This window comes from Ammodytes marinus (genome assembly GCF_949987685.1).
Source record: "Ammodytes marinus genome assembly, chromosome: 1".
In the NCBI taxonomy this organism is placed as follows: Eukaryota; Metazoa; Chordata; class Actinopteri; order Uranoscopiformes; family Ammodytidae; genus Ammodytes; species Ammodytes marinus.
In genome coordinates this window covers 8,719,308-8,743,890 of record NC_137230.1, presented here as the reverse complement: position 1 = coordinate 8,743,890, position 24,583 = coordinate 8,719,308, and the positions used below count along the sequence as shown (strand labels likewise).

At 40.6% G+C, this 24,583-nt stretch overlaps 1 protein-coding gene across 1 annotated transcript in view; it reads left to right on the top strand.

Annotated features, from left to right (window-relative positions):
• Positions 1-250: 250 nt before the first annotated feature.
• Positions 251-24,583, top strand: part of LOC307248592 (solute carrier organic anion transporter family member 3A1-like) — a gene marked incomplete at both ends in the record, with an annotated part of 29,188 nt that continues 4,855 nt past the window's right edge. The window contains 7 exons of the mRNA XM_080025020.1: positions 251-409; positions 4,119-4,578; positions 20,084-20,182; positions 20,952-21,221; positions 21,500-21,664; positions 22,861-23,059; positions 23,999-24,134. Coding sequence (XP_079881146.1) covers positions 251-409; positions 4,119-4,578; positions 20,084-20,182; positions 20,952-21,221; positions 21,500-21,664; positions 22,861-23,059; positions 23,999-24,134 — 1,488 coding nt within the window. The remainder of the gene's footprint in view (positions 410-4,118; positions 4,579-20,083; positions 20,183-20,951; positions 21,222-21,499; positions 21,665-22,860; positions 23,060-23,998; positions 24,135-24,583) is intronic.

The window sequence follows — 24,583 nt, the reverse complement described above, 5'->3', positions numbered from 1 at the left end:
AGCCTACTTATTTAAACATGATAGCCTACGCACTGGCTGGACAGGCGGTGAAGAGAGGTCGCTGACGGACTGTGCGTAATGCTGAGTGGACAGCAGCATTTCTCGCAGTATATTCCAGCCTAGACGGGCTATTGACGAGAGATTCGCACTTCTGCTGCAGTGCAGCTCGCCATTCTCACCAGATGCCCTCCGACGGACCGGACCCGTTCAGTTACATGCCGTCCAGCCCGACCGGAGCCTGAGTCTTAGGATGCAGGTTAAAAACCCGATCTGCACAGAGCGGAGCAGCACCGACGACCCGGAGCAGGATGACAACCAGAAGAAGACCTCGTGTTTTTCCAACATTAAGATTTTCCTGGTGTCAGAATGTGCGCTCATGTTGGCACAGGGCACAGTGGGCGCCTATCTGGTGAGTTTATCTACATGACAGCCACCATGGATCACAATGTTGGTTCTGTGGGGAACGTCGTAGGCTATCAGTTTATCTCAGGTAACATCGGGTTAATGCAGCGCCCTTCAAACCGGCACAGGCACACAGTGAGTAACGATGCGGCGCTTCCGCTGATGCGGCTAATAATCATATTATTCTGATCACATTAGAATAATCACATCCCCCCAGCAACCATGGGACGCGGTGCTTTCACTGATTGATGCCTTGCTGCGTATTATCCATCAGGCCTATGCACCATCTGCATGACAAAAAGCGCGTCACAGCAGCCATAGGCTCCGCGTTGTTGATGGAGGATATGCGTATTTGGAGGGTCTGTTGGCGAGCAGGTTACGAAACGCAGGTCAGAAGCACCATCACGCCGGCTCTACATCCTGCACCCGTTCGCCTCAGTAATGGGGGAGGCCTTTGACACTGGAGGATGTAGGCCTAGGGCAATGACGTGATCATCACAACAGAAGCATTAGCTCATGTTGTCTTTTCAGAAAAGCTTCCTTTATTTATCTATTTATGTATTAATTGATTTACATATTTGTTATTCTGTTTTTGTTGTTTTTTTATTCAGCCTACTCATTGAAACTGAATTCTCAAATACAGTTTGGTTAAATAATGTGACATTTTTTGCTGATACCATGAGATGATAGCAATGTAAGAGTTCTGCATTCCTTAAACGAGCACATTTGTATTAGGCTTGTATTAGTTTGGGAGCAAACAGAAAATAGAACTGAAGAAAATATCAAATATTTCATCAGCAATGGGGGGTGCAACAATGAAATTGAAGCATATTTCCTGACACCACACATATTTTAAAACTCTGAAGAGATATGTGAGGAGTGAATTCTGAAGTGCGATTGGAGCTGTTGATATATTTATGTGATGATGTGTACCTACATTAGTCAAGAGTTGTTCCAATCATTAATTGTAAATCTGTGCATGGATGAAAGATGCCACTTAAATCAGGATTTTTATTTGCCTGATCAAAGCCAATTCCCCTGATAGGTGTCAGCACAGTCATGCTACTTTAACTAATTATAGGTTGTGGATTAATTTTTACCCTTCAGGAGGCACAGAACACTAAGTTGATAAAGTACCTGTCGTACCAACCCGGTAAGGAGGGCATTTTTTTTAAATAAGAAACTAGGTATGTGGTCATAAGATCTGGTTTTGCCTTCTGATTTGAATGTGAAAAATAATCCCCAAGTTGTATGGAATTGTCATACTGTACAATACAAATGGTCACACCTGCCAGAGGAGCAGTTGAAAAGGAGGCCTTCTTTAGAAAAAGATGCTAGACTGTCCACTTGTTGGGTAAAAGACTGCAGCTTGGCAAGAGACACAACTGAGTTGGTTTTTAATGTGTTTTGCACCAGTCTCAAATTTAAAGTGCATTAGTATTTACTTTGAAGACTGCAGTGGAACTTCCTCTTTTTAAAACAGCACCCCAAACCAAAAGTGCACCTTTAGCAAATCCTGCATAATGACAGGAGCACTGTAGAAACACTGTCCACCCTCTCCTGTATAAGATAATGTTTCTGATTATCTTTTGAATCTCTGTATCTTTTTTAATTCACCCTCTTTCTTGGTTTGAAGCATGCATTTATTTCCTCACCTTGTTTCGTTAGCTCAATCTCTTTTTAAAATAAATCACTGTGAAAATATGCAAGACGACAAGGCTATAATGTCTGAAGATGATCAGCTGTCAGCACAGCAGCACCTGTGCAACAGCTTTATATGGCTTAGGCTATATTCATCAAAAGGAAATAGGCAACTTTTCTCTTTTCTCTCAGTCAATTTGCATTGTCTGTAAATGTTGGAGTCGTTTAGACGAACATTTCTAATTATAAAATATGAAAGGTGTTAAAGGTGGAGTCAGTGATTTTTTTTTTGTCAAAATCAGTGAATATCTCCTCACGATCTGCTACCTGTCTATACTCTGAGTGTGTACCGCTCTGTAAACTGATTTGTTGCTAGCGGCGGTAGGCCCCTTTGTTTATATTTCCTTGTTTACATATACATTTACAGAGACTAGGCTGTGTGTTAACACCAGAACTACTTTCAGGACAGGTAGCGGATCGTGAGGAGATATTCACTGATTTTGATAACATGTGATTTTGACAACAAGTGTTCTCCAGAATGGCTGTCTCCAACTTTAACATATCCATGCATCGATCTTCTAAGGCAACAAGAGTAAATCTTAACTGTGTCATTTATTTAGATCATGTGACCTCTGTCCTTAGAACTTGTTAACATCAGGGAACAATGAATTACAACCATGATTACAACCCTTGAAATAATTTGAATAATGTTATTGTCGGACTGTCAGCTATAGGGTCTCAGGCCCACCATGTGCACTGTATGGTGACAGAACTAGGTTAGTCTTTCTCCACTTGAAATTAGTAACCTTCTATTTTAGAGGGGAATTACAGATTGTTCATCCTTTTTTGGGCTGCCAGTTGTCTAGCTGTTTGGACGGCTGTCACCAAGGAAAGTCCCAGTATGGCATAACTTGAGTGAGGGCTTGGTTTCTCTTTACACATTAATATAAGATATTTTAAATACACATAGAGGAGGAAGTACTGGTTCACCCAGAACAAGAATACAATAACATTTCCTCCGACCTCTCAATTGGCTAGGGTTTGAAGCTTAACTTTATTGTATGTGATAGTATTATGAATATACTCAGAGATCTTTCTTGACTGTTGCTGAGGGAGAACAAAAAATATTTAAGTTGTCTTTTTGGGTTCAAGGAAATTATGATAGATAGCACATAGAACAAACCATTGATATTTTAATTGGCAGATAAACTGCTAAATGAAATCGCTACTTACAGTCCTACCTGCAACAAGTTGCAATGGACAAGATTAACAATTTAGAAAATAAGATGAATGGATATTACACGTGATCCATCAGATTTCACCAGCATAGTCATGGTTACATTTTCCATTTTATCTGGAATTGCTCCCAGAAGTCTTTGGGCTTATACTGCACCTTTTGCTGCGGATGAATGATTAATACAAGTTTAAAATAACTCCTGACCAACCTTGTAGCATCAGTCCTTAGATGATCCAGCACCCAGTTGATGCAAGGGAACAGATGATCACTTACACACACCCAGAACACAGCGGGTATGTGTTTGTGTCCCTTTGATAAGAAGAAAAGCTGCATGAGGTTTCTTGCCTGAAACCCCACACATTGCACGTATCTCTTGTACCACTATCCATCTTATATCAGGCGTGTTTTGGGCGGATGAGGAGGAGGTTTTAGTGGGTATGAGGATGTTGGGAGCAGCCCACCCTACAAAAGCAACTCGGCTACTGTCAGTAGGTTGCTGTCGTCAGTTTGAGTGGCAGTTGCTTGTTTCATACCTTCATAACTTATTAATATAACACCTGAAACTCAATGCCCTGCATTATTAATTGATACAAACATTTAAATGGAAAGGAGCTGGGGCATAATATAAATGGTTTACTTCTGACAGGTAGGTACTGTATATCAAAATTAGTAGTATAGAAACTACACACTATTAATCTCCGAATATAAAATCAAGTGTATAAACCTGCTTTCAAAAGTAAGTGGCTTGGTTATGATCTCATTGACAGTCTTAAATGTTAGTTGTAAAAAAATACTTGCTCTCTCTCTCTCTCTCCCTCTCTCTCTCCCTCTCTGCCAGGTAAGCGTTCTGACCACTCTGGAGAGACGCTTCAACCTCCAGAGTGCCGATGTGGGCGTCATTGCCAGCAGCTTTGAAATCGGCAACCTGGCCCTCATCCTGTTTGTCAGTTACTTTGGCGCCAAGGCCCACCGACCCCGTCTGATTGGCTGTGGCGGGATTGTGATGGCGTTGGGGGCGTTGCTTTCAGCCCTGCCCGAGTTCCTGACACATCAGTATGAGTACGAGGCCGGGGACTCGTGGCACGCCGAGGACGGCAGGGACGTCTGCTCCAACACCACCAGGTCGGAAAACAGAGACTCTGGCTTTAAGTGTGGCAACAGATCTAACACCAACATGATGTACCTTCTGCTGATCGGAGCCCAGGTCCTGCTGGGCATCGGAGCCACACCCGTCCAGCCTCTGGGAGTGGCTTACATCGACGACCACGTCCACAGGAAGGACTCTTCGCTGTATATAGGTGAGTATTACTGAGCAACGCCAGTACAATAGAAACAAATACGATCTCTGAAAAGTTTGACTTTATAGTTTTGGTTAAGAGGTGTTCAGGTATATGAACAAACTCATTTTTGGCTGTCTTTGACTGAGAGTGTGAGAATCATGACATCACACCATGTGTCAGTCAAGTTTTGGAGTTCTTCCATTGAAAGTTGTGTGTTCAAAATTAATAGGTTCAAACAGTCCTCAATAACATCGTCTGAATGCTTTCGCAGCAAAAAGACTCTACCACTGAAGGCGGTTTCGCTCCTGCATTATTTGGTTCGATTGAAACAAACTTGGGTTAGTAACCTTTGTTGGGGTTAGTTTGGGCAAGTGAGAACACAGCAATCTTGCCCACCAACAAAGGACCAAACAACTGTACCAAGACCTAGTTAAAGAGGTGGTCTAGGTACGCTTACGAACAAACTCTGGTGCAGTCCGTTATGGTGAGAACATGATCAACCTCAATCAGAACCAACTGCAGGAAACAGTGGGTATTTTTGGACTTGACAAGCTCCCGTAGCGAGCTGCACTATGCATTATGGGCATGGGTGAGGAAGGCCATCTTCCTGTAGTTTCTTTCTGCGCTTTTCCGGCTTTCAAAGTCTGACCAATTGTAGAGCAGTTCAGGAACTACGTTTTTGTTTGTTTCTGGTTAGGCTAAGTCAAACACCAAAACAGCCACAGAAACAGTCATGATTAGATAAATATTTAGCAGAAAGGTGGTTGCCATTAACCTTTTTAACAAAATGAAGATAACACTGGAACATTCAACAGACTAATTCAGAAACAGAGAGTAAACTGAGGACCAGCATCAGCTTAATTTACAACCTTTTGACCTTTGTTCCTTTCTAGATGAGAGTACGATGAAGAGATTGATACCCCTTTTATGTCCTGTGAATACTAAATAGCTATGCTATCACACAATTAGCTTACCTTAGCATGTAACTCCATAATTAAAACAAGGCTAGCTGTTTGTCCCTATTTGCAGTCTCCATGTGTGGTCAAGCTAATGGATTGGGGGCCCTACCTCCATATGTAGAACACAGACACAAGAGTGTTATTGATCTTTGCATCTTACTCCCAGCAAAGAAATTAGTAAGAGTATTCTCTAAAATTCTGATCTATTTTTTTTGGAATGATGTCCGTATGAACAGTAATGCAAACACTTGAATTACCTACGTACATAGCCAATGTTTACAAATGTTTAGCATACCTTAATTAAACAAACCAAATCAGGAAAGCGATTCCCATTTTCCATGTCTACAGTTCCTAAGTAACAGTGGTTTCACTTAAGCATTATTGAACCAAACCCTGACGCTGGCAGAAGCAGTGGCCTGTTCTATGCAATTTCAATCTTGTCAGGGTCTTTGACAGGATAGGTATCTGCTGATATAGATATTTTAGCAGGGAATGGTCTCTTTAGCCCATGGCCTGAGGCATGTTCTGAGGCCTGCTTTGGCATGTTCCTAAAACAGCCTAATGTATATATGGCACTGGCGCAAATGTCAGTATACTCAATGACATCAGTTGTCTTTCTTTCCACAATGGAAGATAGAGTGTATGGATGGAGTGAAAGAAATTACGCAGAAAATGATATTGAATTTGACATCCAAAACAACTACTGGCTCTGGCTAACTAAAAAGTGCTGCTTATAACCAATAAAGAGGTAGCCATAAAAAAGGTGACAAAATACAGAAACAACAACAATTCGTCATGAACTTGCATTTGGCTGACTTGCTAAGTCAGTTAAGAAACAAAGGCTCATACTAAAATCTGTACAGTCATACTATCTATCACCAGGAGCGTCATGCCCATATAAACTAGTGGGGCACGATTTTTGAAATCTAAAAACGCCCCTGTTTATCACTGTAATGGCATTATTATTCTGTCATAATTGAAACATGACTGTGACATTAATCATTCACATGTGCACTAAATGATTAACTCTCCGCAGTGAACGCAACAATATTATATAGGGAAACAATCTTATTATTGATATGCTTCACTGGATCATAATTAATCAAGATTAGATAGACAGGTGGTTAATGACAGGTGCTGAGGCAGCAAAGTCAGCAAAAGACAAAGCAGTGGTTGGGAGTTAAGACAGGTTATAAGGTTTATTTGATTTATTTGATTTGCATTGCAATGTGTAGATACGATGTGATCACAATTCAATTATTGTCTGAGATATCCTATGGATGGATTTGACTCGTTTTGCATGTAAGAATGTGTACATCAATTAAACAGCTTCCGTTGTCAGTGTGCTACATCGTATTTATTATAATAGTATTCTCTTAACAAACTGCTAATTGTGGTGATGTTACCACAGTGGACTTCATAGGAATCACTTGTCAATCAGTAAGTCCAGTAATGTGACTTGTTGATCTTTGTCAGTGTATCCTCTGTATATGGGGTTTATGTTGCTGTTGTTTGCATTATTGTCGTTAAAATTTTCAACAACAGCGATTACTGCCGGTATTGGTCTAGCTGGAACCTAATAATAGTAGTCTACACTTTCTGCTCAGCCTGTCCTTTCTCCTCCATCCCACACCAAAACCTATTGTGTGTCATGCAGTGTCAGTGTTTGCATGTGCGTGCGCTTTTGCCATTGTCATGTTTAGTAGATCTGAATCGCAGACAGGGATTTGGTGACGTTGTAGTTTGCCCATAGGTGTCTGTCCAGATAAAATTAAGGTCATTTTTAATAGCCAAATTAAATACAGGCATACATCAATTTATCTTGGTTTCCCCTGCAATGCAAATGAACACCTCACATAAGAAATAATGTGTTATTATAATTATTAAATATTATATTAAACATGTTATTCAGTGTGAAGTGATACATGACTTGTGCTATTTGATGCCTTTTCTATGCTACATGTCGCCATACATTACCATGTTGATAGGAATTAGGGCAATTTATGCCATGGGTTATATGCACCAAAAAATCTAAATAACAGAATTTTGATGAGAATTGATTGAGAATTTTTCAAAAACACCCAAATGATCTCCTAGCCCTCTGTTGATGTTGGGAAACAGCCTATTCATTAACATTTGAGGATATAATCCAGGAGTCCTTACTAAAGGTCAGAGAAGCAGTTATGTTAACAAAAGATAAGCCTAAGTGAATACTAGTTTAAGATTCAACATTTCCTGTATTGTGGTCGTAGTATAAATTGGGGGTCTGCCTATGTGCCCTTGAGCAAAGCACTTTATCCCAGCAAATGTTCAGTGGACAGCAGCAGAGGACTGCAGTTATACTTACAGCAGAAACCAGGAGGTCGACATAACACACATTACAGCCTGTCTGCTAAGGTTGCCAAGGCAACAGCAGAGAGACAGACACTGAGGCTACAGTATGTGCCACACTTGTTCTTCCCAGCGCTCAGCAGACCTAGTAGCAGTGCTCCATCTGGGCAGATGGAGAGAACGAGACTGAGGACCAGAGAGAAAAAAAGACTCACATTATTACCTAGGCTTAAGTAATGAATATAAATAGAAAAATTATACATTCTTGATTGTTTTAATAATAGACTTCCATTCAATAAATCTAATCTGATTATGTGGAGACGTTTCTCACGAAAGCCTCCCTTTGACTGTGAACTGACGCAGCAAGTAATATCATGTAACATACAGATAGACGCTTGGAAGCATGCCAGACTGACAATAGTTGTGGGTTGCATGCAACTCTGTTGGGTTTACACATATGGTACTCACAAAATACAGTGAACAATTATTGTCTTCTTCACATTTTGGTAAATGCAAAACTTATGTAATCACTATTGTGTTTGTATTTATTACAGTTCACACTCAATTGCATATGTTACAGCTAGATTTGACAGTCAATTGTTGTATGATAATGTACACTTGTAAAACCACCTATCACATCGAACCTTTAAAGACCAGTCACACCAATAAGTCAAAGCACAACAGTACTATATGTTACTCGGTGAGAGTTCTAGTGCTGTCCTTGAGCTCCCCTTTGTTGTGGACTCATCAGCTTAGCCAATGGGAGGAACAAATGTGCAACAATGAAATAAACTAAAGTATTGTTGTGGCACCATGTGGCTTGTTGCTTCTCATCCCAGGCTAATCTGTTAGTCCTTGGCTAGTTGCTTTGTTCCTGCTTGCTTGTCTCAGTGCAGACCTCTTGCAGCGTGAGAAGGAAGGCCCATGGTTTGTTCTGTACATGCTTTGATCTGGTACAGTGTCTGCCAGCAACACTCAGAGTAGAGGAGATGAGGGAGGTAGGGATGGGCAGAGAATGGAAGAGAAGAAGGAAAAGCAGGGCAAACAAGGCTATAGCACAGAAACCCACAACCGATCCTATACTCTAGGGTGGGTTCATTCAGCATACACCGCACTCTGCTGAACGTGATGTGCTAATTCCACAACTCCTCGTTATAATGTGATAATCCTTTAGCACATCTGCACACTCAGCATGTCTTGAATGTAAAATAACTAGGGTAATATTAAACAACAAAATACTCCAGAATAAATAACATCTGTCTGTTGGGCAGCACACTTGTTTTGTGGTTATCAATGTTGCCTTATCAGACATGTCCTGGGTTCCAATCTGAATTTGCATGTTTTCCCTATATTTGTGCAGGCATACCTGATTTGTAAACTACATGTCCAGCTCTCTTTTGAGAAAAATGTAATTAAATATTGAACCTGAAGTCGGAGGTCGCTGTGGATAAAAGTGTAATGAACAAAAACTAAAATGAAAACAAGACTATGAGGCTAACATTATCATGCTAACATTCTTAGTCCTACAGGCATTTAGTAATAAATGAAATTAAATGTTTATTTAAATTCTTCTGAGAGGAACATGTCAATCCATCGGACAGTTGTCGAGACATTTCATTCAAAACCACAGATGTCGACATCAGGGCAGCGCCAGAGGACAAGTGAAGGGGTTTAAAAAGTCAGTAGGTTTCATCTTCTCAGGACAATGAATGTCTGTACTAAACTTCATGGAAATCCAACAAATCCTCACCGACCAACGCTCCGGAAATATTAACAATATAAAAGTACTGGCTTTATATTTGACAGAAGAAAAGAGGGATCTTACATCCCAGTCAGTCAAGTAAGGAGTTCTCTATACAAAATGTCTTCAGGGAAGTACCACCATTTGTTTTTGGGCCGTGGGCGGATGAGGATTTTTATGTCACGCATGCCTATGTTAACCCTCGCGTACATGCGGACTAGAAGAATTAGCCTTTACAGATTGTCTGTTATTCTTCTCTCTGCACCCCTCCCCTCCCTGTTCGAAGCTTTTTTTTTGACAATCCAGGCATATTGATTGCCATGGTTACCTCCTACAATGTGACAGCTGGGTTGTGTATTCTGGCTCTAATTGCATGAAGCCGATCTGTATACAGTACACATGTGCTGTGTGTGCCTTCCATGGTATTTCTGCTGTATCTTAGTCTCACAGTGGTGGCATTGTTTGACGAACTTGACGTGTGAATAAACAGTCACATCCCCCCTGTATAATGCAGCATGACGAACAAGCAGAAAGGAGTTGTAGCAAACAACGAATCAAATGATACAATATTACCTTATTTTATATTTTAAATATATTTAGATTAGGGCTGTCAAAATTAACGCGTTAACGCAGGGTGATTAATTTCTGGAATTATCGGCGTTAATTTTTTTAACGCATTTAACGCATGTGCAGAATGATCCGCCCTGTACATCCCACCGGCTCTGTACTACAGTCTCTCTAACGTTGTGGCTGACCCAGGATCAGTAGCTGCGCGCAGCCAAACCTAGCAGCACGTTAGCCCGTGCCGTGTTTTAAAGTTTTAAACTGCTAACGGCCACGTCTGTGTCGGGATAGATAGTATATAAAATCGGCAGTTGCTGTCGAAGCAACAGGAGGAGAAACATTGTCCGCTCTGTTCCGAGCCCGCGAGGACACACACATCTGCAGTTTTCAGCAGTGTGTGTGATCAGACATCAACATAACGTCGGCTTCCTGGCACACATGAACAGTCCCGTAGGACGTGGTCGCGCGTACAGACACACGCGCACACACACACACACACACACACACCGCGGACTGTAATCAAGTTGTATTCAAGAATGCACAACCTATAGATTCACCAAATAAATGCCATTCTATAGCCTATCCTATATTTGCCCAAAGACATAGTAAAGAGACAGACCAATTGAATTATGATTTGGTAGGTAGGCCTATATATTTTAGTTTGATTTAGATTTATTTTCAGTATTGAATTTGGATTCATTTGGATTTTCAATTAATAAAAATACTAATTTTAAATGTACATATCCACCTTCTGTCATTTATCTTTCCGTTCATACAACAATATACAGAGAAAATTCGAATTTTTCGGGCATATTTCGAATGGTAATATTAATCATGATTAATCGTGATTAATCTACAGAATCCTGTGATTAATCTGATTAAAAAATGTAATCGTTTGACAGCCCTAATTTAGATATTACTTGTAATATTAACTGTTGTCATTTTAACTTTTGTTTTTTTATTGGATGCTAATTGTGGTGTATTCATTTAATTTTCCTAATTTATACTCTAAAGATCAATTGAGGGGTGACCCTCTTTTACAATGACGTCGAGTCAATTACAGATACACAATATACAATGAAAATACACAACAAGCTTACAAAGAGACAACAACAATTAAAACATTTAGGTCAATTGAATGACGCAGAACAATAGCCTAATTAAAACAGTTTCAAGTGGAGTGTAAAAATAATAAGTTTAAAATTGCTATGAGAATTGTATGTGACTGTTGGCTGTGCTTATTTTTTTTATCATAGTGCTGCTTTCTTGGCCAGGTAATTATTGGAAAAAAAGAGAGATTTAAATCTCAATTTATTTTACCTGGTCAAATCAAGGATATTGAGCAGCTCTCCATGGGCTCGCTAACAAAGCAGATGACAGGAGGAAGGCGCTGTTCTCTTATGGACAGATCTTCACCCCACATGGATCAATACTGCCTGAATGAGAGGTTGAGAACACTGGTAACACTCAAGAGCAAACCAGGAAATGCTTTTCAGTTGTCATAGCACTGGTCCGCTAGTAGACTATGCACCTGCCCTGTAACTGCTCTGTGTCAGTACTGCAGCCTGTTATCGTCAAGTTTCTGTGTCTACTGTATGTGTCTGTCCTTATCAATGTGAGCAACAGAAGGTGGTACAAGGAAACAGACATTCATTTTTTCAGTTAGCTGGCCAGTTAAAAAAAATATATATATAGAAAAGAAATTGTATTGATGCAGCATCACTGCTTTACAAGCAATACATAGTGAGATTTGTATGAAGAAAGGTATCCAGTGTACAACCTTGCAAGCTGCTCTGTGAGGCTTTCTGGCACAGCAGGGCTTTGAGCTAAACGCTCAAGTCAGCATTTTAACATATGCACAAAGAAAATGCTACCTCGCTGATGTTTAGCTGCAATATTTTTCGCTCTCTTAGTTTAGCAGTCAAATACTGAAGTATTAGAGGAATATATTATTTTGACCTGATGATGGCACTGCATGAATGGGGCTCACTCAAGTTATTCAAATGAAATCTCTGCAGGACATGTAAGTCAAATGTTGGGATCAATCCGACACAAGGTATCAAGGCATTTCATTCAAAACCACAAATGTAGGCTATACTTGGTAGTGGCACCACAGGAGATGTCAGGGGACCACCACATTATAAATAATGTCCTGGGCACTGTAACCCGACCGACAAACATTGACATCACCAAAGCTAATCCTCTCTTGTGGCTATTAAAAACTGCAGCATCTTCGTGTGTGTGTGTGTGTGTGTGTGTGTGTGTGTGTGTGTGTGTGTGTGTGTGTGTGTGTGTGTGTGTGTGTGTGTGTGTGTGTGTGTGTGTGTGTGTGTGTTTGTGTGTGTGTAGGGGGGGAGGGGCAGGCATCATATATCCAACCACATTAAAGTTACACTATGTGTCTATGTCTATTTAATATTTTAAATTATCTCGACCCTTGGCTAAGCCTAATGATCAGATTCGAGGAGCAAATGGCCTGTGCACTCTATAACGTCGGAGCCAGGCTGTAATTGGATTATTGATTGCTGTCTACTGTTTGACTGATACCCCAGGCGAAGGCCACTGCCCCTCCTATCTATTGTGTCGCTCACAGAGCCTCTTACAGAAAAAGAGCTATTCAATTAGAGTGTATATGCTCTTTGCCTTTTTTATCAATAATGTAGGCCCAAATTGTTCTGCTTTACACAGTAGTTTAGAACGTGGTCCTGTGTAAATGTTTGTATCTTGCTAATGGAGGGTGTATATCTTTTGTTTTACAGTGTACACTCAGGTCTATGTGAGCACCACAGCAACACTACTGTGTGTATAGACTCAGTCGGTTTATGAAATGCCTTCAGTTTTACTGGGTTTTCATGCTATTACTTCCTCCCTTAAAGTTGTTGTTTCAAGTCAAAAGGAAACTTTATAAAAACGCTTGTGCAAATTATTTTTAGCACCACTGACAGCAGGCGTCTAGGGATGTAATGTTATCCTTTTGGTCAGTCCACTTTGGTCCAGAATTAAATAGCAGAACAACTGATGTATTGCCATGGAATTTTATTCAGAAATGCATGCATGGTACCTAGAGGTTTCCATTCGTGGTTTGATGTAAAAATGTACCAACTGTTGAATTTCCTTACACACATTCATGTTTCCCTCAAATCATAATCATTTTGGTGATCCTTCCACTTTTCCATCAGATTCACAAAATGCGTTACATCTGATGCATCTGCAGTCTCTCTTAATATACATTTTCACTCATTAAGCCAATGGACGCGCTTTTGTCCAAAGGTGCAACTAGAATAAAAAAGACTGAAAGCTACTCGTAGCTACTTTAACTAAAGATGTTGAACATAGTGACCTTACCTGCAGCATGTCAATATTGACATTATGAACAAGTTAGCATGTCGACTTTTGTATTTGAGCTGAGTGTGGAGTGGAGCTATGAACTGTATCAGACTGACATCATACTTTTTCTAACATTTTAAATTCTGAAGCTGTTGAAATCTTTTGACAAATAAACATACTGTATGACTTGCTGTTTAGCACATCCCAGTTAGACCTTCTTATTATAATGGGAATACGCGAAACAGTACCTCAGACTAGGCTGGACAATTACAGCAACAGTGAATGTCTGCAGCAGAATGTGGAAATGGAAACAACAATACAGTGTATTACAGTAAAGGAATAAAAAGGCTACTACAAGTACAACAATCTATAGTACATAACAGTACAGTACATCAAAAGAGCAGTCACAGCCCGAGGGGTCCAGCACTGCAGCCGCTGGGTCAGCTTCTCTTTCTCTCCGCCCTCATATCTTAGCCCCCTATTCATCTATGTAATGCGTGTAATGAAGCGCTGTGAGGCTGCAAGTTGAGAGTCCACTGCAGCAAAATGTTTTTACTCCGGTTAGAGTTATTGCTCCTCCACTGTAGGACAGCAGAGGAAGGAATGGACGCTGACTCAGCACACTCTGTCTGTTCAGAGCCGGCCCAGGTTGTTTTATATGTGCACCTTTTAGGAGCACCTTTGCCAAGATACAAAGTGCCAGTGATTGAACCGTGCCATAATGTGAGTCTGAGTGAGAAATTATTCATGTGCTGGCAGTGTGACTAGGTAGAGGAGCCTGTTCTGATACAGTATGACCTTGTCTAATGCTGCATTCATGTACAGGTGGGTACACTACACATGGGCAAAGGGACTGGCATTACCATCATGGGAAGCCATGTTTTCAAACGAATTTAACAATATCAAAGGTGGAGTCAGCGATTTTGGAGAATGTTTGTTGACAAAATCACTTTTTGTCAAAATCAGTGAATATCTCCTCAGGATCCCCTACCTGTCTGTATGTGTTTGCTGAAAAGAAATCAAGTGTTAATACACAGCCTAGGCTCTATAAACAGACATGCTGCTAGGGTGGGCCCCCTTTGTTTACATATACTATGTTTTCATGCCTGATTTTTTTTCAGCACACAGAGTAAAGACAGGTAGAGAATCATGAGAAGATATTCACTGATTTTGACAAATAATAATTATGACAACAAATATTCTGTAGAATTGCTGACTCCACCTTTAATATTACAAGGTGACTAACTTTTTTTTTTGTCTTTCCTAAAGAACCCTGCACAGGTCATGTTTGTACTACTGTATTGTGGTAAAAATGGGTAAACTGAGCTACTTTCTATTAAACTCCTGGTTTTATATGCAGTACACACAGTCTGCAGTGAGTATACTCCTCCCTGTTTTTTAGCTCCCTGGGGGGAGTTTACTGTACATTATAATTGCAAACATATGCGTAGTTGTATAATATAGGCTACTTTGAAGTCAATGAATAAATTAGGTTAAAGATAAAATGAAACTATATTGATTCACAGGAGGATCATTCAGCAAATTAAAATAATGAGTAAATAAAGAATCCACCAGAATATATTACACCCAGTGACTAAAGGCATGACTGCATTCAACTACACTGGTAAATACAATGAAGAGAAAATAAAACTTTGAAAAGAAACTGAAAAACTTGAAAAGAAATCCAAATAATATGAAAAATATGAAGACCTTCTCTTTGTGGTCAGGTGCAAATGTTATTCTCAAATGCTAGTTTTGGCCCTGATTGTATTGCAATCCATTAAAACAGTCCTGTATTTAACAGTAAGAAACCTTTCTTTGTTAATATTTCTGTTTACCCATGAAGATAAATGAGCAAGAAAACATTTTGGACTGATTTGCTCCATTAGTAATAGGTCGAGCACAGAGAGTATGCATTACTGAACATCTGCAGTATTTTAAATCATGATTTATATTGTCAGTATTTCTAATAGTTTACTATATTTTGAGTGTACACTATGTCTTTCAAACTGACTGACAATTTAAAACCTTAAAGGTGCTACGAGTAACTTTAAAATATTTCTGAAACAGTCTAATTTTTCCTCTGATCGAACGAGACCATCAGTGGAAAGAATACTATTTTTATATTGTTTTTCTTAATGCCTTTGTCATGGGTACACTCACCCAGGAACAACAGCAGAAGTGGTCAAAACATTACTGCTTTTGTCTTAAGGGGGTGTAAGAATAAACACACACTGAAAGTTCCTCTGAGCACCTTTTAAAGGAGTGATAACAGTTGGCATCATTCTTCTCATATTCTCCATAAATAACCGTCCGGAGCAGTGATCATAGTAAGATATCTGGACAGTTACAGTATATGCTTGACACCAGTCCGTGTGTGTGTGTGTGTGTGTGTGTGTGTGTGTGTGTGTGTGTGTGTGTGTGTGTGTGTGTGTGTGTATGTTTTGGTGAAATCTATTGAGCACATTTAACGTTCATCAGTAAAAGTTATATTTCAGGAATAGAATTGTTTCATGTTCAGGCCAAGGTGCAGGTGCAGAGCTGTATTATATATAGTATTAACTCATGGGCTATGCATGTCTCACAGGCAGGAGGAGCCTTCAAATCCTTGACACGCTTGAGTGGAGTGTCTCTACCTGCCATTTCCAAATGGCTGGGTCAGACATGCTGCCAGGGTTTAACATGGATATCTAAGTTCCCTCCAAAGCACTAAGCCTTCCCAGAGTGTCTCTACGTGAATTATACATTTCTCCTACAGTTAGTTTCAGTATTCTGGATTCATGTGACACAAAGTAACTTACAAAAGGGCAAAAATAGTAAAAACTGTGATAAAATGGAACTCATCTTCTATTATTTTACGAACTTTGACCCTTAATTACAGCTGGTCTTGTATGTGTTGTTTGTCACAGCACTGAGACACAGCACGTATAAAAAATAGAGTAAAGGAGGATTTCACTGGCTGTTTTTTTTAGCATAGAAACAATGGAAATCCATTAACCCTCTCCCTGGAAATACAGTATGACAGAGTGCACAGCATGTACTGCCGAAACAGCCAAAAGTGTGTGTTTGAAACCCGTGTCAGATATACAGTATTTCTCCCATATCAACCCATTGTCTCTCTGATCAGCAGTTATCTGCAATTTTATACTGTACCTTTTGCCCTTACTGTTTGTCATGCCTTTGTCTTGCATCATATTGGATATGATGATTTGAACTAAAAGTCATTCTTGACAAAAAAAATATACATGTTTATGAAACTTCCCAAAATACAACAGCCTCTGTGTCTCAAAGTATCAGCGTAAACATCTGTAATCTGAAATCACAAATGAAGGATTTGGTCATATTATAAGATCACCACTGTTTTGGGAAACCTAAAAATTACATTTACATTTTGACTGTTAGAGGTATTTTTACAGGTTATAAGGATACGCAATTTTGGGGAGTCAAGTCCTTTAAGTGAGTCCTTGGGCGACTGTAGCTCAGTTGGTAGAGCGGGTCGGCTGATGATCAAAGGGTTGGAGGTTCGATCCCCGCCCTGCCACCTGTGTCATGGTTGTTGTATCCTTGGGCAAGACACTTCACCCACCTTGCCTTGTGTGAATGTCGATAGTTAGCCTGCTATCGGTGTATGAATGTGTGTGTGAATGGTAACGTGGGAAAGGAAAACAGGTCTCCCTTGTAAAAGAGTCTTCGGTCTCAATGGGATTTACCTGTATAAATAAAGGTTTAAAAAAAAGTAGTTTTAGAGACTAGTTATTTAATTGTGAAAATGAGCATGCTCTCTCAGAGGTGACCATTTCCATGTGCCTTGATATTGTGTCGATTGCATGTTCCCTAGCCATCAATCGGTTGATGTGTGCTGCTACACTGTAGCTCAGCTCAAGACACTATCGACAGCATCGGCTGCCTTGGCTTCCCTGAGGCAGAACCGTGATCATTGCAAAGTCAATAAATCCAGAGAAATTTACATTCTGCCCCTAATGAGCAATCAAAAGCCAAACAAATCCATTGAAAATTAATCTCATGCAGGCAGTGATTTCTTTTATAATGAATGTATTTAAATAAGTGTGCATATCTTAATTCCGACATTGTTGCAGTCGTGACTTTTTAAGTCACAGGGTTAGACAATTTGGGAGAAACATTACACGTAAAAATAAACTCCCACACCCTGATGGAAAAGTCCATGTTGACTCTGAATGAAAATGAAAATTAGATATAACATTTTCACTTTATTCTAAAGTAAGGAAACACTGTTTAATCTTTCTTTTAGCAGAAAAAACACTTGGTTTCAAATGTGTACGTTAAGAAAATAATTAAATAGTTTTTACTTTATGTTAATCGAAGTTTTTACGGTTGAATTTCCAGTAGCTAACTGCAGACATTCTCTTACTGCCGTGAGCCTTCGGTCCTGTCTCCCAGGCAATGGCCTTAGATGTACCAACTGTTGAGCCCTAACAACAGACTGGCATCAGTCCTGCATGCTTGTCCTGATGGGTGTCTAGCAGCTGTGGCTATGGGATCACAAGCTCTCCGTCTTTGCTCGCGGCACAACAAAGCTTACCGGTAATTCTCTGTCATCATGCTTATTGTTGCTGCTAGGCTTCAAAGGGGAAACAGCTGATGACAACATCAGCTGTTTCCCCTTTGAAGTCGAATCAAGGGTCTTACCTTATTACAGTGCAATGAGGACACAGTAAAGCTGGCTGGCTCTGCCCACAGTGAAGTTGAGCGAACATGGAGCTTTTGGTGTATTGTAGATAAGATTGGCTCGGGCCCAAACAGTTTTTGCTGGTTCACTGCCATATGTGTGTATGCCAGCCTCCCTGCATCGCATCACATACATTATGGATTAGTTGTGTTGTCCGGTGTTTGTCTATGATTTGATCCTAGTGTAGGGCAGAGTTGGGCAATGGCAAGTTGTTCATTGGTTGGCTGTCGAGTTGGCCCTGTTGTAACCCCAGCCCTGTCACCTGACTGAAGCCCCATAATGCATCTAGCAGACAGAATGGGGGACTATTTGTTTTAGTGTGTTCTACAGCCTGCTTTTATTACAGTGCTTTAAGGGAATGGCATGGAATCTATATATTTTTTGTGACTTGTCTGTTATACTATTGTCCAGGACATTACAGGATGTCTAGATTTTTTTATTAACTCTGCTCTAAACAACCAATAATGAGTCAAACTCTTGCCCTATACTTGCACAAGGTTGCAAATAATGATGTCTCTCATGTATTGCATCATATTAGGCTAATTCATAAGGAGTTGTGCATAGGGCATACTTTACAATTTTAGCCACTCTAGCCCCCTACCTCATGGCTCTGATGGCAATGGCTGTTGATGGGCCCACCTCTTTGTGTTCCAGACTGCAATATGTCAACAGCTATTGGATTAACTGTCATGGAACTTTATACAGACATAAATGGTCTGCAGGGGATCAACTTTTTTATTTGTTCTATACTCTGGTTTATGACCAAATACCTGCAAAACTGACAACACCAGCTTCAACCATACTTTGTGTTTAGTGTTATTTAGCCATGCTAACATGCTCGAGGGTCTTATGGCAGAGCGTGTGTTTATAGACTGTGAAGTCCACTGAGGCAAATGGCTATTTAGATTTTTGGCTACTGTAAATATAGATAAAACTGATTTGATTTGATTTGATAAACTAAGATGGTGAGCATACCGTAGTATGCATTACTAATAATAACATTACCATGTTAGCCTTGTCATTGTACTCATATAAGCATGATGACATTAGCATCTAGCTCAAAGCACTGCGAGGCTCCTTCTTATTTATTGAAAAAATCTAGAATATTAAATAAATTGTGGAGCTTTTTCTTCAGAATATGCAATGGATTTGAAGCAGTTGGTCTCCTCTCAGATTTATCATTGACCGACTGACAACTACAGCTCTTATTGTTATACATCCCTCACAAAAAACAATTGTCTGGCCAAATCATAACGTCACCTCCTCCACTCTGGGCTCTGTTATAAGAAGGGGGGGGGGCTCACTCTTATTGTTTGACTGTCCCACGTACCCCCAGGATAGATCACTGAGTTTCACTGCTACACGCACGCACACAGCCCCTTCAAAATTGCTCTCTGGAAACCCCCCACCATCTGGGCCAAAGCAGGGCAGCGCTGCTTTCAAGAGAAGATAAACCAGAGCTAATGCATCAGTGGCTCCCCCCGCTGCTCTTACACTAAGAACCCATTTCCTTCTTGATTATTTATGATCCTGGTGGATAATCTAGTCCTGGAGATCAATTACTGTGTGCAACCTATGAGCTGCATATTACAGTGACGGTGAATAAATCTGTCAGTGGGAGACATCTGATGGAATTAAAAGTCCCTCGGTATGAATTCAATACTTCATCTTTCCTCGAATAGAACACATTTCGTTCTAAAGACATGCAGTTGTGCTCTCTGCGGTAGGAAGCTCCATGCTCTCACATATTTAATAAAAAAGGCTCTTAGTAATGGACACTTGATACAATGCTGCCCTCTTGTGAAAGATGAGATGTACTGACTGTTTTCACCCCCCCTCTCTCTTTCTGTCTCTCTCTCTCTCTCTGTCTCTCTCTCTCCCTCTGTTTCGCAGCTATTTTATTTTCCACGTTAGTGTTCGGCCCGGCCTGTGGCTTCATCTTAGGTTCTCTCTGTACCAAAGTCTACGTTGATGCTGCGTTCATCGACACCAGTGAGTTGGCTTTTTTTTTCTACTTCTACATTTCTCGATCCTTGAATTCTGTTCATTTTCAATGCAATAGTTGATTTTGGACTAACCCTACTGGGAAACACCACAATATTATACCACACTGAAAACATAATAACAAAAAAGAATAAAGCTTTAGTGCGTACATTCGGAGGAATTCTAAATAATCACAACAACACTGATGACCCATCTACATGAAGTAAGCCTTAAGTGATCAAGCATGGATTTCATTCCTTCTGCTGTATCCAGGATTTCTCTTAGCAGTAGAATCAACAACTGAAACATTTTGTGGGCGCTTCTTGGGATGTTTCTGAGCTTCTGCGCTAGTGTTAGGGGGCGCCACCTCTTTGTAAACTCTGCCATTATGTGACTCATTTGGTGATTGGCTTTGAATGTAACCAACAGTCATTTATATGAAAAAGTCACGCACTGTAGCTTTAAAAGGCAGACTTTACTGCTACTGAAATCGCAATTTCCTTCACGTTGACCTGTGAAATTGCAACTTCATTCAACATGTATAGTCATGGGGGGGGGGGGGGGGGTGAGGGGGGGGGGGGGCGCTTGTGGTGCAGTGGTAAGAACGCCCCCCTAGAGGCTCAGGCCTCGCAGCAGACCCAGGTTCTCTGCATGTCATTCTCCTCTTTGCCCCATTTCAACTCTGTCTCTCCTAATCTGTCAAATACAGTAAAAACAAAAACAAAACAACATGAATATTCATTGTGGTAAATCCCCCTCTTTTCCTCATGCCCACCAGGTAAGCTGGACATCACCCCAGACGACCCTCGCTGGATCGGGGCGTGGTGGGGCGGCTTCCTCCTCTGCGGTGCCTTACTCTTCGTGTCGGCCCTCTTCATGTTCGGCTTCCCCCAGGCTCTGGACCAGCAGGACCTGGACGGTGGAGGGGAGAGTGAGCAGGCCATGCTGCCTCCTTCACTCACCGTGGAGTACCAAGGCCCCACACCCAACGGAGCCATACATGGCTTCGATATGAACGGCGGACTCACAGTGTGTGAGCATCTGAGAAGTAAGAAGGGGAAGGATACAAACTTTGGACGAACAATTGCAACGACACAAGAGAACTATCTTCTCTGTAGTATTTTCTATTTATTTATTTTATTGTTACTTATATTTTGATTATATTAGTTCATCCTATCTCATCTATAGTATCTCTTGTACATGTACCCACCCAAGTAATTTCCCTTAAAACAATAAAAAAGAGTGGGAAATTTCAAAATGTAATATCAGATGTTGTCAACACTCTGACATATCCCGTATATTCCTTTTCTCCTTTTTCTTATCCAGTAATTCCCCGGGTAACCAGGCACCTTCTCTCCAATCCGGTGTTCAGCTGCATCACTCTGGCAGCCTGCATGGAGATTGCTGTGGTTGCTGGCTTTGCTGCTTTCCTGGGAAAATATCTGGAGCAGCAGTTCAACCTGACCACCTCCTCAGCCAATCAGCTGCTAGGTAGGTGGAGAACAATCGGGTTTGACTGGAGGCTAAGGCTGCATTCCAATTAGTGATGAACCGAAGGTTCGGGCCCTGAAAATATTTGTCCGAAAATTGCCAAGTAAATCATTTGCAGTTTCTGACGAATAAGTGAAAAGGCCGAAAAGAAATGACGAAATATTGACTAACTAAATGACAATAAGGAAAGACTTTTAAGAGAGACTTAACCATGTATGTGAGTTCACGTCTGGTCATGAGCGCGCTGCAGGAGTATTTCTGTAATGTGCGTGGGAGCATGCTTTATGCTACATAGTTAAAACGCTCTTCAAGACTGAAACACAAAAGCCTTGTGCGAGTGAAAAAGTGATTCATCCGTTGTGACGGTGGGTCACAGTGACATTTACAGTGACACCTCGCCGGTGTGAGCCACCGCACGGAAAGACTCTGTGGTTTGATGGCTTAAATGATTATCGGTGATATTCTGTCCATTAGCATTGTTGAGGTGAAAGGCTTCCGCGATCTGATGGCATTTCTCGAGCCTGAATACACAGTGCCATATCGGCAAACTGACTGCGCAACTAGAGAAAATGTACAATGAGCAGCCCCCTTCCATTAGTTTCTGTCTACAGACGACAAAGTTACAATCACCACCTAAGCATGGACATTGATTAAATGAAGGCAAAATAATGAGTTCACAATCACATCAATAGTTAAATAGTAACTGTACTCTTATATTTGAAGATTTTACTGTTTCTTTATGCATTTAGGTTTGCTTTTTAGTTGTTGGCTATGTTTGAAGAGCACATTTCGGTGTTTAATTTATGCAATGGTCAAAGAATTGGCAAAATAAATGAGAAACTGCAAAAGTCACATTCAGTGTTCGGCCTTCTGCCAACTGTTTAATTTTTTTGGTTTTGGCAAAGAATTTTTAATTTCGATGTCCCAATTGTATGCGTTCTGATTGCTTGCTACATACGTTTTATGATCAGCTGTAGTGTGTAGAATAGAATTTTTATTTTTTAAATTTACAATTAAACCATCAGGGCAGAAGAAGCAGGTTAAGGTTAAAAAGAGCAAAATAAGAACTTGAATGACACCTACAATATTGTGCAGTGCAGAAAACCTGTAAGAGGAAAAATGCCTGTTAAAATGCATGGGAAGCATTTGACATCCTTGTACTGTCCCCCGCCCCCCCCCCCCCCCCCCCCCCCCAGGTATGACAGCCATCCCCTGTGCCTGTCTGGGTATCTTCCTGGGGGGCCTGCTGGTGAAGAAGCTGAATCTGTCTGCTCTGGGTGCTGTCCGCATGGCCATGGGGGTCAACCTGGTGTCCACCGCCTGCTACGTCTCTTTCCTCTTCTTGGGCTGTGACACCGGACCTGTGGCTGGAGTTACAGTGGCCTACGGCAATGAGTGAGCGTAGAAAACCAAATTGCTTTTATACCTGCAGTGTGTAGAATTTTGGGTTTTATTTCCTAGCAGATTTTGTAGAAAATAATTATAATATCTATAAGTACGTTTAATTTAGTACATAATAGCTGAATTTCTTTTTTAGAATTATTATTTTTATCCTTAGAAAGGGTCTCATATATGTCCAAATGTTTTCCATACTTTGGACCAAGGCCTTGTCACCGCCATTTTGGAAGTGTCATAGTTGGAATGTCATCAGGTGCATTGTTTAAAATTTAGAATTGTTCTTGTCCTTGAAGGCCACTGTAGCTTCTGTTATTATTCGAAAGGGGTGGGGTTACCCAGGGAGCGTTGCATTCTAGAACTTTCTAGAACTTACTTGATGATGTCATATTACACACTGCACCTTTTAAATGTGAAGTCAGTGATTCTGGAGAGAGCTTGTTGTCAAAATCAATCATTGTCAAAATCAGTGAATATCTCCTCACAATCGCTACCTGTAGGCCTGTGTACAGTGTGTGCGCTAAAAATAATCTTTTGTTAATACACATCCTAGGCTCTGTAAACGGGCATGTTGCTAGCTATGGTGGGCCCTCTTTGTTTACATACCAGTTAACAGTATTATCACCAGAATTATTTTCAGCGCACACACAGTACAGACAAGTTGCAGATCATTAGTCACTGAGTTTGACAAGAAATTAATTTTAAAAACAATCATTTTCCAGAATCGCTGACTCCACCTTTAAAGGGTCTTGCTCTTGTTACAAGTTGTCAGCTTACATGCCGTTTTTCAGGGAGTTTATTCTTGTCTGGCATGACCTGCACTTCACAGATGCTAAATTCTCAAAAAGATACAAACTAAATAAAATAACAACTTTTGATGCAAACATTGTACACATGTACAGTATACTACCTAACATGACCTTTGACCTTCCTCCATAGGACGTTGCGGTCCTGGCAGCAGCCTGAGCATCCGTGCATCAATAACTGTAACTGCTACACAGCGTCAGTGAGCCCTGTCTGTGGTTCCAATGGAGTCACCTACCTCTCTGCCTGCTTCGCTGGCTGCACCAAACCAGTGAGTCAAGAAGTTGACACAGACTGAAACAAGCTGCATCATGACTGGGCCTATCTTTGATACTGGAGAGCTAAAAGCCGACTAAAATAAATGAAAAACTGCAAGAGCCACATTCGGTATATGGGTGGATGACATATAAGCCCCCAAAAAGGTTAAAAATACATATTAAAATATTTGACATGAGAATTATTGAGTTTAGTTGTACTGATTCTTAAATTTCTCAAAATGTATGTGGTCTTTTAGATTTTTATTTGGAATATGTAGGGGAGACCGGCGTAAGTAGGCACACTTTTTACTCTAGTGAGAATTGCTCATCACCTAAACATCTTTCAATAGTCATTCCTACATTAAATTGAAGCTTAAGGTGTTGGCTTGAAATGTGAACCCCTCAGTTTTTCTAACTTATTGTAATAAAGAAGAAATTTACCATCAAAGACACTCTAACACAT